The sequence below is a fragment of the Quercus suber genome, unplaced genomic scaffold, assembly GCF_002906115.3.
Source record: "Quercus suber isolate HL8 unplaced genomic scaffold, Cork oak 2.0 scaffold_926, whole genome shotgun sequence".
Lineage (NCBI taxonomy): Eukaryota > Viridiplantae > Streptophyta > Magnoliopsida > Fagales > Fagaceae > Quercus > Quercus suber.
The window spans coordinates 5,240-21,803 of record NW_027070349.1 but is presented as its reverse complement, the minus strand read 5'-3'; the positions used below and the strand labels follow the sequence as shown (position 1 = coordinate 21,803).

Here is a 16,564-nt window from a genome sequence, read left to right as displayed (position 1 = left end):
TGAAATTAGAGCTGTGCATGAGATATATTTCTACTTTCAGCCAACCCAATCTCCTAAGGTTAAAAATCTCTAACCCAACCCAACCCGTAAGGATGGATTACAGCTGTTTTGTCTGGCCTAATAAAGAAAAATTGAGTTTTTATTTGACCATATCAAATCATTATTCAATAAATTATTATAATTACACAATTAGACCTAGTATTTCAACTTTATCAAAACTAAATCTCAAAATATTAAAATAAATTAAACTTATTTAAACTAAGTCTCAAAATCTAAAATCAAATTAGAAGTTTCAATCTGATGCATAACATCGTGTAGGTGGAAATTATAAAGAAGGAAAAATTTTGGGTCATTTATTTTTAGTATAGCATAGATCAAAAAAATAAAATAAAATAAGTACATATTTTTTAAATACTAATGGTGTGGATCTAGTCAAGTCACTCAGATTAAAAATTTTGTCAACCCAAACTTGACCCAACTTAAGCTTCAAAAAAGATTTAAGACCCAACCCAACCCATCAATCTATAGAAAACCAACCCAACACATCATATATGGATTAACTGCACACCCTACACATGAAACAATTTTTAACTTTCATCCTGACTAAGTTCAGGTTAAAAACAATACTTGTCATTTTAACTCGAGGTCATGGACATTCCAAGGAATTACTGACTTCTGGGTCCTAACCTTTCAATTCAAGAGTTTCTCTACTCTAAGTACTCTAACCAATAAGCTTAAATAAGTCAGGCTAACAACTAACAAGGCCAGCCAAGTCCACTTAATCGAGAACCATGTCAACCCACAACCGCTAACTCCTCCAATATCTCACCCTTTCTATTGTGTATTCCATAATTTTATCCCCAAATCATGAGAAATCCATCAGAGCAAATAAAAAAATATTAAAGAAATCTGCATTCCATGAAAATGTCAATTTCTCCAAAATGTCTCACATGGTGTGTAACATGCCTGTAATTAAATCAAACAGCTGGGTTCCCCACCAAAATACTTTGTAACTGGGATTAGGTTTGTTGATTTCCCATCTCATTTTGCATCACTCAATTCCCTCAATACTATTGTTGGTAAATTGAGGTAGCGAACAACTAAGGCCTTGTCCTTGACCATGGTGAATAAGTACTCGATAGCCATATTGGAAATAATCAGTCCATAAGTGAAGATGCAGAGGGTGTAGAATGGAGAAAACATTTTTCTCTGTGGGTACAGTAAGAAAAAATTGATTTGGAAATATTTCTAATGTGGCACCATATGCATAAGAAAGATGGTGAGAATTGCTTGAACTCTAAATTGTATGGTTCCCTAACTTTAGACATTCCTAATCCACTCAAAAGTGTCATTTAGCAAATACTTTTGATGTTACAAATTTCGTGTTCAAGTGTCAGTATATAAAACCATTTTGTAATGTTGACCATCCAAAGCAAATATTTTCCCAAGAACCTCAGTTTGCAATTTCTAGGGAAAAATCTTGATTCATAATCTTGTATTTACTGTTACAATTTACAACAAAAAAATTATTCAAAGAATGTGAGTGTGAAAGAGGGAAAAAAATTAAAAATAAAAATAGAACACGTACTAAAGATTCCAAGCAACCGACGCTAATGTTGTCCAGCACTTTCAGAGGCCATCTTCTCTGCATGATGCATATAACATTTTCAGTTGCAAGCATGTTAAGTACCAAGAAAAAAAAGTAAAACAACAACAAAAATGAATTAACCATATGTATAATAGGATTCAGATTTTAATCCAAAAATATTTTCTGTTAGAATTACTATTGTTATTTTTATATTAGCATAGGAATATGTCCTACGATGAGGGACTGATGGATAAAAACCCTACACTGTTTTTTTGCAACTCTCTCTCTCTCTCTCCCCCTTACTTTCTCTTAACCCAAAATCTTCATATTTACAACTTAACTTGGAATAGGAGTGTCCTGATTGAACCCTAGAATGTGCTAAAACCATATGGAGATTGTTGTTAGATGAAAGAGGTGTGTTGATGTCAGAAGCTAAAAGATGACATCAATACCAGCACAGTCACCAAATCTGGCAACTACATCATTTGATGATTTTTCTCTTTTTTTTTTCTTTGGACCCCATCTGATGTGAGTTTTAAGTTGATTTTAATTTTTTTCCCCTACTTTCTCATTGGTTGAATTTAATTCTTGTTTTGGTTTGGTGTGTACTACTACATATTGGTTTGTTGGTTGGGGTTTTTGTTATAGTCTGAGTTGTTTAGATTCCAAGAAATTCATTGTTGTGACGAACTTCATGAGGATGCAAGACAGGGATCAACCTCTAGGATATGTTACTAGTGGTGAACACCTAATCTATTGACTGCAAAAGGTTTGATCAATTTAATGCAGTTGTAGTTGGGTATGGTTTTTTCCAAGGTTCTACTTCTGATCATTCTGTTTTTGTTTGTCATTCTTCTGCTGGTACTATTTTTTTGATTGTTTATGTGGATTATATTATTATCTCTAGAAGTTTGGGGTGAACACCACTGATCTGGCACCGACGATCTGACCGGAGTTTGCACTGCCAAAGGAGGATGTCGACGGTGCCTGGGGCAGTGGTCAGAGGCAGTATCTGTTTTCTGATCTTGGCTGGCCGGTCTGTTGGTGGTAGGTCTTGTATTTCAACCGCCCCACCGCACCGCTGTGTGTATACTTAAAAAAAGCCTTTCAGCACTCTTCACTCTCAGTCACCCCAGCCCAGATCTATTTTAGCCTTTAGCTTTGATATGCTCTCCCTCTCTCTGATCTGCTCTCTCTTTGATGCCACCACACTCACAAGCTCTGATCTGATCTCTCTTTCTCTCTTTTTTGAGATCCCAGGTAAGCTCTCTCCCCTTTGGATCTAATGTGGTAGTTTAGGTTTGATTTGTGTTTTGAATCTTTGAATTTAAGGGTTGTTTCAGATCTCTCAAGCTCATTGATCCAGATTGAGTCACCACTCTAATGAAACCGTTGCCGATGCTACTGGAGAACCATTCCAACGGCAGTGACTACCATTGGCATTTTCAGGCCACTGACACTACCAGTGCAGCTCAGAAATCCTTCCCAAAAATGGCTGCACTGGCCAATGAACACCCCTACTAGAAGTGACTTCAGTGATATTGCTGATTTGAAAACATATTTGTGTCAGCAATTCCATTCCAAGGACTTGGGTGTTCTTCATTATTTTCTTGGGAATGAAGCTGCGTTGTATTTATCTTAGGGTATTTCCTTAACTTAAAAGAGACACGTTCTTGATCTTTTGTCTGAGACTGGTTTCTTGGGTGCTTGGCTAGTTAATACCCCTATGGACTATACTGTTAATCTTCATGGTGAGCAAGGTAAATTGTTTATTGATTTCAGTTGATACCAACAATTGGACCTTATCTTTACATGTCTTGACATATGCTGTTAATTTGGTTAGTTAGTATATGCATGCTCCACGTCAACCTCACTATGAAGTTATTTGTCATATCTTTGATTACATGAGGGTAATCCTGGATAAGGACTATTGTACAGCCCTTTGTTTCTCTGTTTGTGACAAGTTTTAGTGATTCTGACTAGGATAGCAGTCATTTATTTCAACAATCCACTCCTGGCTATTTTACTTTGTATCTAGTCTTGCAACTTCAGCCAAAAGGAACAGTCATGTATCTAGCTTATTTTTGTATAATCTTCAAACCACAGCTTATGCAGCAAAAGTAAACTATATTGACATGCTCTAATTAAACAACACTTTTATTTCTGTAAGGATACAGAGATATCTAAAGACTAAACTCTTTTCAAGCAGGTAGAAGTCATCTATAATGTACGAACAGATAAAATGGATTTAGACTTGAAAGTTTGTTAAAAGGACCCCCATTGTGATTGTGTTGTTGTAAATAGACACCCAAAACATGGCTTATGATTAAATACAGAAACTGGAAACAAAGGTACATTACTTTGTTTGATTTCAATCCCCACTTCACCAAGTTGGAATAAATATGTTTGTATACCATACTTTCATGATTATCCGAAATTCTGTCTACCTTTAGTTAGACAACTATTTTGTACACCATTGCTTTTGTCTATAATCTAGTTTATATCAATTGCATTTAGCACAAAAAAAAAAATGCACTTAGCCGTTGGAATATAGATTTGTGCTTTTGTCACTAAATAATAGTATTACATAGAGAGAAGCTGAAGGCTCTGAAAGGAGACATTATTCAGTGGAACCAAAGTGTGTTTGGAAACGTAGGTCGTCAAAAGAAAGAATTGTTGGAAGCCTTGAAATTATTGGATGCTAAGGAAGGGGAGTATGGCCTTTCTGAAGTGGAGATAGGGGAGAGGGCTGTGATGAGATCTCAAATATAGAACCTTCTTTCTTTAGAAGAAGTTTCATGGAGACAGAAATCAAAGATGCTTTGCATTAAGGAAGGAGACAACAATACCAAGTTCTTCCATAAGGTGGCTAATTCCAGGAGAAGGTATAATCATATTAGAATGCTAGAGGTGGATGGGGTTATTTATAAGGACGAATCAGAGATGGCGGACCAAGTAGTTCAGTCTTATAAAAACTTGTACAAGGAGACAAAGGAGTGGAGGCCTTTTGTGGAAGGATTGGAGTTTGATCAAATCGAGGGGCTAGAGAGGGACTAGCTTGAAAGGAGGTTTGACAAGGAGGAGATTCTTTGAGTTGTCAAAGAGTTGGAAGGAGATAAAGCCCCAGGTCCTGATGGGTTTTCTATGGCCTTCTATCATCATTGTTGGGGAGTTGTGGAAAGGGATGTTTTAACTGTGTTTGAAGAATTTTATCAACACAGTAAGTTTGAAAAATCTCTTAATGCAACTTTTATACCCCAAATCCCCAAGAAGAATGGTGCCTCCAATATTCGAGATTTCAAACCTATAAAGTTGGTGGGGAGTGTATACAAGATCTTAGCTAAGGCTTTGGCAAACCGCTTGAAAGCGGTCTTAGATCATCTGATATCTAAGGCTCAGAACAGTTTTGTGGGCAGTAGACAGATACTTGATTAAGTTCTTATTGCCAATGAGTGTGTTGATAGTAGGGTGAAGAGCAAGATTTCGGGGGTTATTTGTAAGCTAGACATTGAAAAAACCTATGATTATGTGAATTGGGAGGCTTTTCTAGATTTGTTGAGGAGAATGGGATTTGGGGTGAGGTGGTGTAGGTGGATCCATACTTGTATAGCTACAGTCCAGTTCTCTGTCTTGGTTAATGGGTCTCCAGCTGAGTTTTTTGGGAGTTCGAGGGGATTGAGACAAGGGGACCCGCTATCTCCTATGTTGTTTCTAGTTATGATGGAGGTTTTCAGTAAGATGATGAAAAGAGCTGAAAGTGCTGGTTTACTTCGAGGCTTCAGGGCCGATGGTAGACAAGGTGGAGGGGTTTGTGTCTCGCATCTTTTATTTGCGGATGTTACGATTCTATTTTGTGATACAGATGTGGAGCAGATTCTACATGTTCGGATGCTCCTTCTTTGTTTCCAGGCTGTGCCAGGATTAAAGGTTAATGTCTTGAAGAGTGAGATGGTTCCCATTGGAGAGGTTCCTAATATCCATGTCTTGGCAGAGATTCTGGGTTGCTGGATTAGGTCTTTGCCTATGACCTATCTTGGTATGCCACTAGGGGCGTCCCACAAATCCCCTACTATTTGGAATTCTATCTTGGAGAAAATTGAGCGTAAGTTGGCTAGGTGGAAAAAGATATATTTGTCAAAAGGTGGAAGACTGACATTGCTTAAAAGCACATTATCTAGTCTTCCGACTTACTTTTTATCTCTTTTTACTATCCCTACGCATGTGGCCAATAAAATTGAGAGATTGCAAAAGGATTTCTTATGGGGGGAATCCAAGACACATTTGGCGTGATGGGATAAGGTGTGTGCACCTCTGGAGAATGATGGGTTAGGAGTAAGGAAATTAACTAATTTTAATAAAACCTTACTAGGGAAATGGCTATGGTGGTTTGGGGTTGAGAAGACAAGGCTTTGGAGAAGGGTTGTAGCTCTAAAGTTTGGGGAAGAATGGAGGGGATGGACCTCCAAGCTAGATAGAGGAGCTCATGGATGTGGTTTGTGGAGAAGCATCCGTATGGGTTGGGAGATTTTAAGTAAATATATTTGGTTTGAGGTAGGGGTGGAGGATAGAGTGAAGCTCTAGACGGATCAATGGTGTGGGGATTCTCCACTTCAATTGACCTTTTCAATTGTGTATGGGATTGCCTCCAATAAAGAGGCATTTGTGGCTTCTTCTCTTAAACGGTTGGGGATAGGAGATCAGAGAAGCTGGGATGTTCATTTCAGTTGGAGACCAAATAATTGGGAAATGGGTGTTGTGGATGAATTTCTCTGTACTTTGGGTTCTAATTTACCTTCAATTGAGAATGGAGAATGAATGCGATGGAAGATGACGAAGAAAAGGGATTTTGATATCCAATCATTTTATAATAAGTTAAGAGATCCATTGCCCATTATCTTTCCTTAGAAAGGTGTTTGGAAGGTTAAGGCCCCTCGGTATGTTTCCTTTTTTGTGTGGACGGCTATATGGGATAAATAAGATACTTACAGGTGAGAATTTGAAGGGTAGAGGGATGGACTTTGTTGACTGGTGCATTATGTGTCATTGTAATGGGGAGACTGTGGATCATCTGCTATTGCATTGTGGTAAGACTTACCAGTTGTGGAGTTTGGTGTTTAGATCTTTTGGGATTGCATTGGTCTTGCCAAGATTAGTGGCGGATACTCTCTTTGGTAGGTGGAATTGGCTTGGAAAGCATTCATCTAGCATTTGGAATTTAGCTCCTCTATGCGTAATGTGGTGTCTTTGAAGGGAACGAAATTGAAGGATGTTTGAGGACATGGAAAGTTCTGACAACCAGCTATTGCCTTCGTTCAGTGGCACCCTTTTTGAATGGTCTAGGACTTGAGGACTCACCTCTAGTGATTCTCTACCTATGTTTCTTAGCTCTCTCCTTTGTAATTAGTATCTTTTCTTTCTGTTTTTTATCTTCGTCCTCTGTACTCTTTTATCTCTGCCTTATGTCTTTCTGCATGAGGTAGTGTTCTTGAATATACATCTTTATTACTTATCAAAAAAAAAAAAATAGTATTACATTTTCCATTTTTGAACTTTACCATAACAAGTTGACATGAGTTTTTAAATGTTGTTGCCTTGATTTTAGCATATTTAAATTAGAAAATGGCTAGATATTAAAACCAATGATTTTAGGGCTACTAGTAGAATTTCTAAAATTTCTTTCATATCTAATCCACTTCAACCTATTCCACCCACCATCAAAAGGAAGAACCCAAAATAAAAAGAACAAAAAAAATCCAATTCTTCATTGTATTTTCAAACCACAAAGTAGTGTCTTCCACGATCCATATCAAATTTGTTGTATAGAATAGGAGGAATTGCCAAACGTGCCATAAATTTATATTGTTCAGAGCAGAAGGCATTGCAATGTAGTACATCGATTGCTGAGCATATTTATACCACAAAAATGAGGAAACAGGTATCAACAGAGCAAGAAACTCACTGACTATTAAAAATTAAGACAACATAACAGGTAGTCTAGGAAGAATTATAGATACCGTGTAGCATGCCCGCCGATAGCATTCGATCTATATTATCAACTCGACGCTGTATGGATTTTAAAACTGAATTCAATGATGAGACTCTCTTTCTAACACCAGAAATCTTGGCAGCATGCTGCATAATGAATGGCAAGGGTGCATCTTCTAACAATTGATCAAGTTCTGTCAAAGGATGTGACATTTTTTTTAAAGTCAATATAATAATCTCAAACATAGCATTCCAACTTATACAACAAGAAAAAGGCAATGCATAGAAAGTGGATCTAACTATCACATCCATCAAGAAGAATGCAATTCAGATTTTCATTCATCTATTGCTAATATCCATAAGGGGCACTTTTTTTTTTTTTAATAAGTAACGAATAATTTATTGAAAACAAAATAGACCCAAGTACACTGGGAATGTACTAAGGGTGCAAAACAATCAAGATCCCAAAATACAATGATCCAACAAACCAGATATAGAAAAACGTTAAAATGTTTGTAAAGCTAAACTCAACTCAAGTAAAGTATGAAAGAAGAAAGACTTAATCTCGAGAATAAAATGTTCACATCCCTCAAAACTTCTAGATGGACCTCAAAAGAAACTCTTTGACTCTTTGGCGCAATAGATTACCCATTCATTGCTATTGTATGTGTAAGAGGAATGGGGAATCTATTGACCACCTGTGACTCTTTGGCATGAAAGAAACAGGAATTTTGATGGTGTTGAGCTACCTAATTTTGTAGTCAAAGAGTTTCTTTTGAGGTCCTTGTATGATTAGATGACTGCCTAGGGTAGCATCCTCTCAATGTCATTTGTTGACTTTACAGAATTTTTGTATTTGTGATTGTATTCTTTAGAAAGGGATAGAATCACATAGATTGCTGAGCATATTTATACCACAAAAATGAGGAAACAGGTATCAACAGAGCAAGAAACTCACTGACTATTAAAAATTAAGACAACATAACAGGTAGTCTAGGAAGAATTATAGATACCGTGTAGCATGCCCGCCGATAGCATTCGATCTATATTATCAACTCGACGCTGTATGGATTTTAAAACTGAATTCAATGATGAGACTCTCTTTCTAACACCAGAAATCTTGGCAGCATGCTGCATAATGAATGGCAAGGGTGCATCTTCTAACAATTGATCAAGTTCTGTCAAAGGATGTGACATTTTTTTTAAAGTCAATATAATAATCTCAAACATAGCATTCCAACTTATACAACAAGAAAAAGGCAATGCATAGAAAGTGGATCTAACTATCACATCCATCAAGAAGAATGCAATTCAGATTTTCATTCATCTATTGCTAATATCCATAAGGGGCACTTTTTTTCTTTTTAATAAGTAACGAATAATTTATTGAAAACAAAATAGACCCAAGTACACTAGGAATGTACTAAGGGTGCAAAACAATCAAGATCCCAAAATACAATGATCCAACAAACCAGATATAGAAAAACGTTAAAATGTTTGTAAAGCTAAACTCAACTCAAGTAAAGTATGAAAGAAGAAAGACTTAATCTCGAGAATAAAATGTTCACATCCCTCAAAACTTCTAGATGGACCTCAAAAGAAACTCTTTGACTCTTTGGCGCAATAGATTACCCATTCATTGCTATTGTATGTGTAAGAGGAATGGGGAATCTATTGACCACCTGTGACTCTTTGGCATGAAAGAAACAGGAATTTTGATGGTGTTGAGCTACCTAATTTTGTAGTCAAAGAGTTTCTTTTGAGGTCCTTGTATGATTAGATGACTGCCTAGGGTAGCATCCTCTCAATGTCATTTGTTGACTTTACAGAATTTTTGTATTTGTGATTGTATTCTTTAGAAAGGGATAGAATCACATCTCTCGAAAGTGGCTTTCCCTTCTTCATTTTGAATAAAATTATTCACTTGTAAAAAAAAGTTATCATGGTTCAACCATTGACTAATTAAGACCATCATTCATGATCATAGTAATTATAACCCATTACTTGAGAAATATCAGAACAGTGAGTAAAAAGTTCTTTTTATGCGATTCCTGATTTGGTTTTATAAGCATTGCTATTTATGTAGAATAATAAGCTAAGACGATAAAATATGTGAATCCAAATGAAAGCTTCAGCGCAAAAAATAGAAGCAATATCGCAAAGATATTGGAAATCAATTCAATTTCAGGACGGGGACCTCTTCAGACCTTGCATGACTGAGCTTGCTAAAACCAATCCTAAACTTTCTATTCTTTGAGGCTGTATATTGCTGGTTTTGCTCTATATGCCAATCTGAAGTAATTCAAAAGAATTTTATATATTTTGGGCCTACAAGTAATTAAAGGTCATGGGTTGTAATTAGTCAGTAAACACACTTCACTGTCTTATAGGCCTTCAAATGTGACCCTTGATGTCTTAGGCTTTTCCTGATTATCTAATTTTTTAGACAACTAAACTAGGAATCAAGACCACATAAACTCAATGAATTATTTGGTAAGACCATATTTTACTTAAATTGATGTGCTTTAAGAATAGCAAATAAATCTTTACATAGAATATCCTCCTCTACCTTTGCCATCTCCATTTTAATTTGATATAATTTACTTAAAGAGTACAAAATCAACATGCGTTTAAAATTTATTTTTCCTCTTCCTAACCAGAATACACTTAGAATAAAAGACATCAAATATGGAGCAAGTGAACTGTGTCCTGAGGATGCAGTAGCCCATACTCTTGTACATGCATTCTACTCTTAAACAGTTGGGCAATTTTCATTCTCTAAGTGATGACTATAAGCAATCTTCTAAGAAAAATTTGATTATTTACAGGCTTATCAGCCTAACTCTACCAGTCTCTTTAAATTTGTTAAGTAATTCATTAGAAGAGAATCAGCAAAAGTGAAAAAAGTGAATATATACACACACACACACACATCAATCAAAATCATAAGCACAAGATATTAAGAAAACCCAAAAAGGACTGAGAAGAGGCCAAGAGAATAGCATCATCAGGATTCCCATCTTTAGCATTGCCTATGTATAACTCCACAACTTCTGACACCATGTCATTCCCCTCAAGGATGCCTCATGCAAGTATACTTCTTCCAAATCCCCAAAGCACCACTCCAAGCTGAAAACATCTATACAACTAAATTTGGCATAAACCCATGCATTCCAAACCTGGAGAAGAACAACATCCAAAAGGTACCTAGTAATCACATGATGTTTCAACTGTCTCTACTCTATTTGCACGTTGAAACTTTTTTCTTTCCTTCAATTATTTTACTGCTGCTTATACTATTCAGTTCCATCGGCCAAAAAATAAAATATAACAAATAAAAGACTATTCTGTTCTACTTGTTAGATGAGTCATGCTCTTCATAACACACTGGCTTTGGCTCAAGATATGAGGCATTTTATATAAATACACTTATGCACCAAACCTCAAGCTGCCCGCCTGCCTATAGTCAATGCCAATATTCACAGTTATGGGTCCTCCAATAAGCAAGATACTGTTGTGGTAGAGTTTAAGGTTGACTTTGTAATAAAGGGATTACAGGGGAAGATAACAAAATTATTCCTTTTGGATTTGAGCAATGTTGCTGGGTGAAAAAAATAGCTTAGGGCATAAATGAATCTGCTTAGCCAATTACCCATTATACCTTCTAAGTGTACTCATCCAAAAACATATTGAAAAATGTAAGAAATACAAACTATAAAGGTAAATCCCCAAAAATGCCACCAGCCCTGCTATACAACCACCTTATTCCTATCCAAAGTCCACTCCATAAGAAGAAGTCCCTTACCTACTAGACCATTCATCCACCCCTCTCCATATTTCTTCTTTATCTCAAGCCTACAATGCCCTTTCCAGAAAATTTTTCAAAAGCCATTACTTTGGAAGAATTTGATCAAACAACTCCTAACCTACTGGAACACAAGCGCCACAACCTATTAAACGAAGATGGCATACGTGAAGATCTACTATACCCATATACCCACACATGCATGCACTCAATGTTAGAATAACAATTATATGATTGAATTCACCATTTCCTAATAACTTAAACTTTTGGGACAAGTAGTAAATTATCATGGTATTAGAGTAAGGACAAGTAGTAAATTATCATGGTATTAGAGTAAGTGGTCCTAAGTTCAAACCCTGCTTTAAAGGGGTTCAGATATTAGAGGTGTCTATAAAGTTTCTAAGTAACTCCACCATAAAATTCTTAAAATCCTTTATTAAATGAGTGGTCTAGATTTCACCTTACCATCAATAACTCGAATAAATGCCAAAATATTGCTTGTAAATGTTTGTTTAAATATTGCTTGTAAATGTTTGTTTAACTGTTGATGACATAACAAAACATAAACTACTAACAGCTATATTTAAAAAACTCTGCAATGAAATTATCCTAAGAACTCTAGATGATCCTGTATACATATAGAATGTAATATCAGAGTTACCCAGCAACTCTAAATGATCCTCATATATCCAAAGCAAGTTCAGATTGTTCCACTTCACATTGATCTAACAAAAAAGTTGACATCTGGAGTGGACATCATGTGAAACATTTTCAAATGAAAGAGTGTGAAAGTGAAACACTATTTTCCCCCATTCTATCATAAAAGCCTAGAACAAGTCACACTACAATGGCCGCAAGAGCAACAAACGCATGCGAATGAAACGAAATAGGCAAAAAAAAGATCACAAATTTGAGGAAAGCTAAGATGACCCAAAAGAAAGTAACCTCGGGTAAGACGATCGATGGAGGAAGAGAGTTGGTCCTGGCTTGTGAGAGTGGATTGAGCTCTGGAATCGAAGTCGCTAATCACAGTGCCCAGCGTCGAAGATATTCCCTTCGCCACAGCCTCCGATTCAGGTTGCGAATTTGGATTGTCGTTTTGGTTTTGGTTTTGGTTTCGAACAGCGACACAAGTGCTCTCGTCGTCAGTGGTACTATCGCCAACGTTGTTGTTGTTGTCTGAGGCTTCCTCCATTTGATTTTTTGTTTGTAGAAAATGAGGACTGTGATCAGAGCCTCAGATTTCGAAATTGGAATTCGAATATTAAACCATACATTATTGATGCATTTGCAATTGGGGAGAGTGAGTCTGTGTTTCTGTTAAATCTCGCCACCTGCAAGTAGCTGTGTCGTTTAGTTCTTTATGATATTTATAAGATTGGGAAATTGCTTAAAAAAGGCGTCTAAAGTTTACAAGGTAAATTGCAAATCAGGCGAATTTTTTTTTTAAATAACAATAAATATTAAAAAATTTAGTTAGTTGTCACGTTGCAAAAGAATTTTGAAAACTAGCATCTCGAGTGTCTAAAACTCGAGTTCCAAGATAAAAATCAAGTTTTTGAGGCCTGAACCGTAAAAAAAATCCAAGTGAAAATCGAGTTTTAAAAACTCGAGTTCAAAAAACGCCGCTATAGGGCTTAAAAACGTCACTATAGGGCTTAAAAATGGAGTTATAAAAAAATTTAGCAGAAAAACGCCACTATAGGGCTGCCTGAATCTAGTATTGAACATTTATGAAAAAATTTTGCAGAAAAACGCCACTATAGGGTTTTAAAACGCCACTATAAAACTTAAAAACGCCACTATAGGGGCGATAAAACTAAAAATTTTTTTGCATGGAACTCGAGTTTTAGAAACTCGAGATTTATGTAAATGGATCTCGATTTTCTAAAACTCGAGATGTCTACTTTCCCTTATAGTTTCAAGCAATGCCTAACTAACTATATACAAATGATTTTCAACGTTATTATGCACATTTCCCCCAAATCAGGCCTCTAAAGTTTGGATTTGTTTGAATTTTACATCTTAAATTTTGGAATTTAGATTTTAATCATTAGACTTTGGGGTATTTAGATTTTACACCCCTAACATTTTATAATTTGAATTTTACTCCTAAATTTTAAAAGTGATAAGATTTTACTCCCTAAAATTTTGGGATATTTAGATTTTTAACTCAAAAGTTTTAGAATTTAGGAATGTAGAATCCAGACACCCCCTAATTTTAAGAAGTAAAATTCAAATTCTGAAACGTCAAAGGTAATTTCTAAATTCTAAAATTTTAAGGTGTAAAATTCAAACACTCCTAAACATTAGGAGTGTAATTTGCAATTTACCCATTTTAATCCTAAGATGGTGTTTTATTTCTTAAAAACCTACATCAAGTCTAGTTTTTCTTATGAAATTAAGTTTCTCTTTGACATATTAGAGTTGGTGTGGGACTTATAAAGAGCAAAATTCAACGAGTGAACTTGTCATAAAGGACTCATCATAGTGCATATAGAGTTGCCACTAGCCTAGGATAACTATAAGCATGACTGCATGGTGCATACAATTATACAATATTCAACTTAAGGTGGTCAAAGAGATGGATGTAAATATAGGTTCACAGGTGTGTTTATCACTTTATCCAAAAAAAATAAAAAGAAAGAAAAAACAGAAGGGGAAGAAAGAAATGGAAAACAAAAAATTTAACAGACAATCATTAATGCTAGGATATCCTCTAAAATCTATAATTATTTACTCTATAGTAATGACATGAGAAGTAGTGATTTATCACCATTAGATTTAATAAGGATGTATAGTTTAAAAATGGTGAAACTTTTGTAAAATTGCACTAGGTGTATAACTTGAATTCATCTCATTTGTCAATTAAATTTATTTCAATTACTCACAATTTTTTTTTTTGAGTTGTGTATATATAAGTAAAAGTCTGAATTTGATAAGGATGTGATGTAAAACCCATATTTTATACCATCTCTAATAAGAGATTGTCATATCAACATTTTACTTAAAACTCATTACATCCTACTATACACAGTAAAATCTCAATAAACTCCCAATTTGATTGGATTTATATATGGATATTAGAATTGATTGGGTGTGGTTGTACTTATTTTTAAATATGTGATAAGATGATGTGGCATGTTAAGATTAGAGGGGTAAAACATAAATTTTACACCACATCCTTACAAAATTTAAGAGTCTGAATTTGGCAAGAATGGATTTTACATCATCCAATAAGAAATTGTCTTATCAACATTTTACTTAAATTCATTACATTCTACCACACATAGTAACATCTCAATAAACTCTTAATTTAGTTGGATTTATATATGGGTATTAGAAATATTAGGTGTGATTGTGCTTATTTTTAAATATGTAATAAGATGATGTGGCATGTTGAGATTTGAGGGGTAAAACATGGGTTTTGCATTACAGTCTTACATAATTTAATTGTGTTTACTCTAAAATCATAATATAGGTCAAACAAAAAACAAAAAAAAAACAAAAAAAGGTACTACAAAGTCATTATTTTTATGGCGATATATAAGTAATTACATTTTTATTTTTAAGAAAGATATAGGTAATTACATCTTTTTTTTTTTTTTTTTGAGTAACAACGGAAATTGCTTTTATTCAGCTAAGCCTAATAAATCGGCTTGTAGTACATTATAAAAATGTGAAGGAACATCCTTCATCCAAACTAACAAATCTGGAATGCCAGTGGCATGTCAAGCCCGATTATGAGCTAAAACATTACAATCCCTGTTTGCATGAGAGTAAAGTAATTCTTCGAAATGCTAAGATAACTGTTTTGCATCTTCATTGAGCAAACCCATTGGTATGAGCAAACTTTCTTCCTCCATTAACCCTTTAATAACTGTCAATGAATCACCCTCTAATACAGCCCGTTTCACTCCCACATCCAAAGCAAATGAGAGAGCCCAGCCCGCAGCTTTTGCTTCAATATCATTGCTGCGTAATACTTGGTGTACCGGTTTTGAACATGATGCAATCACTAATCCTTGGTGATCACGTATTACAACTCCAATGCCAGATTTTTTATCATGTGCGAAAACAGCACCATCAAAGTTAATCTTGAATAGCTCAAATGGTGGTGGCCTCCAATGAGTGCTGGAACGGTGAGTCCACTGCATTGGAGTAGCAGTAGCCACTTGCCTCGCATGATATTCAGCTAGCTAGCCAGGACTTTGCAATGTTGGGAATCTGATGGAGTGAGTCCGCTGGTTGGTTAAGGCGAACTTGATTCCGTTGGTTCCAGATTGTCTAAACCGTAACTGCAAAAAGCTCTGGCTGATGGTTGTTTTTAATTAACAACGATAACAGCTCCTTGAAAGTCACAAACTGAACTAAAAACTGGAAACTCCAAAGCTCCATATTTGACCACACCGAATCTAACTCTGAGCAAAACCACAAAGCATGCATCGAATCTTCTGAATGGGCGTGGCATCTGACACATAGCGAATCTATTGAGATGGTACGACGAAACAGAGCACTCTTCGTCAGCATGGCTTCTTGGCAAGCACGCCATAGCAGTGTTTTCAATTTGGGAGGAACTCGCATTGACCAAATTCCATTCCACAGCTGCTTCTCATCATTTGTGACCTCCTGTGGTTTATTAGGCAGCTCTTCTTCCATTTTTAAAAACCTATATCCAGACTTGCAGCTATATTAACCATTGCTTGAGTGAGGCCAGAACAGGACATCTTCTGAAGCTTCACTGCTTAAAGGGATAGTCTTGATCAGCTCTGCTTCCTCCGTATTGAACAACCCATATAACATCTCTTCATTCCACTGCCTACTGTTTGGGTTGATAAGGATGTCCACATTAGAGTTCTCAAATTCTGTCAATGGAAAGAAAAATGCTTGTGAAGGGTGCTTCTTTGGCAGTCAATGATCTTGCCAAATACTAAATTTTTTCCCATCACCGACTCTCCACCTAGCCCCCCTTTTAATAACATCCCTCCCTATAAGTATACTCTTCCAAGCATAAGATCCCATTCTTGAGTCCTTGGCCTCCATAATAGTTGTATTTGGAAAAAACCAGGCCTTGAACACTTTGTAGAAAAAGGAGTTGTGATTATGTAAAAGCCGCCACGCTTGCTTTGCTAGTAATGAATCATTGAATTTTGCCAAATCTCTAAAGCCCATGCCTCCCACTCCTT

General features: G+C 35.8%; 2 protein-coding genes and 1 long non-coding RNA gene across 3 annotated transcripts; all 3 read right to left on the bottom strand.

The window, feature by feature from the left end:
- Positions 1-1,319: 1,319 nt before the first annotated feature.
- LOC112002277 (uncharacterized) lies at positions 1,320-7,763 on the bottom strand. The gene is made up of 2 exons (XR_002881875.2): positions 7,603-7,763; positions 1,320-1,645 (listed from the first exon to the last, which is right to left on the bottom strand). It is a non-coding gene; the product is annotated as an uncharacterized LOC112002277 (long non-coding RNA).
- A 788-nt stretch (positions 7,764-8,551) lies between these two features.
- Positions 8,552-12,724, bottom strand: LOC112002278 (uncharacterized). Its single transcript, XM_024034436.2, has 2 exons — positions 12,324-12,724; positions 8,552-8,751 (listed from the first exon to the last, which is right to left on the bottom strand). Exons 1-2 carry the CDS (start codon positions 12,571-12,573, stop codon positions 8,567-8,569), a joined length of 435 nt encoding a protein of 144 aa, XP_023890204.2. The 5' UTR covers positions 12,574-12,724; the 3' UTR covers positions 8,552-8,566.
- A 2,454-nt stretch (positions 12,725-15,178) lies between these two features.
- LOC112029338 (uncharacterized) lies at positions 15,179-16,037 on the bottom strand. The gene is made up of 2 exons (XM_024062028.1): positions 15,672-16,037; positions 15,179-15,529 (listed from the first exon to the last, which is right to left on the bottom strand). The coding sequence occupies exons 1-2, from the start codon at positions 16,035-16,037 to the stop codon at positions 15,179-15,181; spliced, it is 717 nt and encodes a 238-aa protein (XP_023917796.1).
- Between the last annotated feature and the right edge of the window lie 527 nt (positions 16,038-16,564).

Bases quoted from the DNA above. Each gene is read 5' to 3' on its own strand.
- LOC112002278 (XM_024034436.2), bottom strand. From the start codon at position 12,573: ATGGAGGAAGCCTCAGACAACAACAACAACGTTGGCGATAGTACCACT. The intron at 8,752-12,323 runs GTTACTTTCTTT...ATCCTTTGACAG, and splicing joins CATCGATCGTCTTACCCGAG to AACTTGATCAATTGTTAGAA.
- LOC112029338 (XM_024062028.1), bottom strand. From the start codon at position 16,037: ATGGAAGAAGAGCTGCCTAATAAACCACAGGAGGTCACAAATGATGAG. The intron at 15,530-15,671 runs GTTTAGACAATC...ACTCCAATGCAG, and splicing joins CAGAGCTTTTTGCAGTTACG to TGGACTCACCGTTCCAGCAC.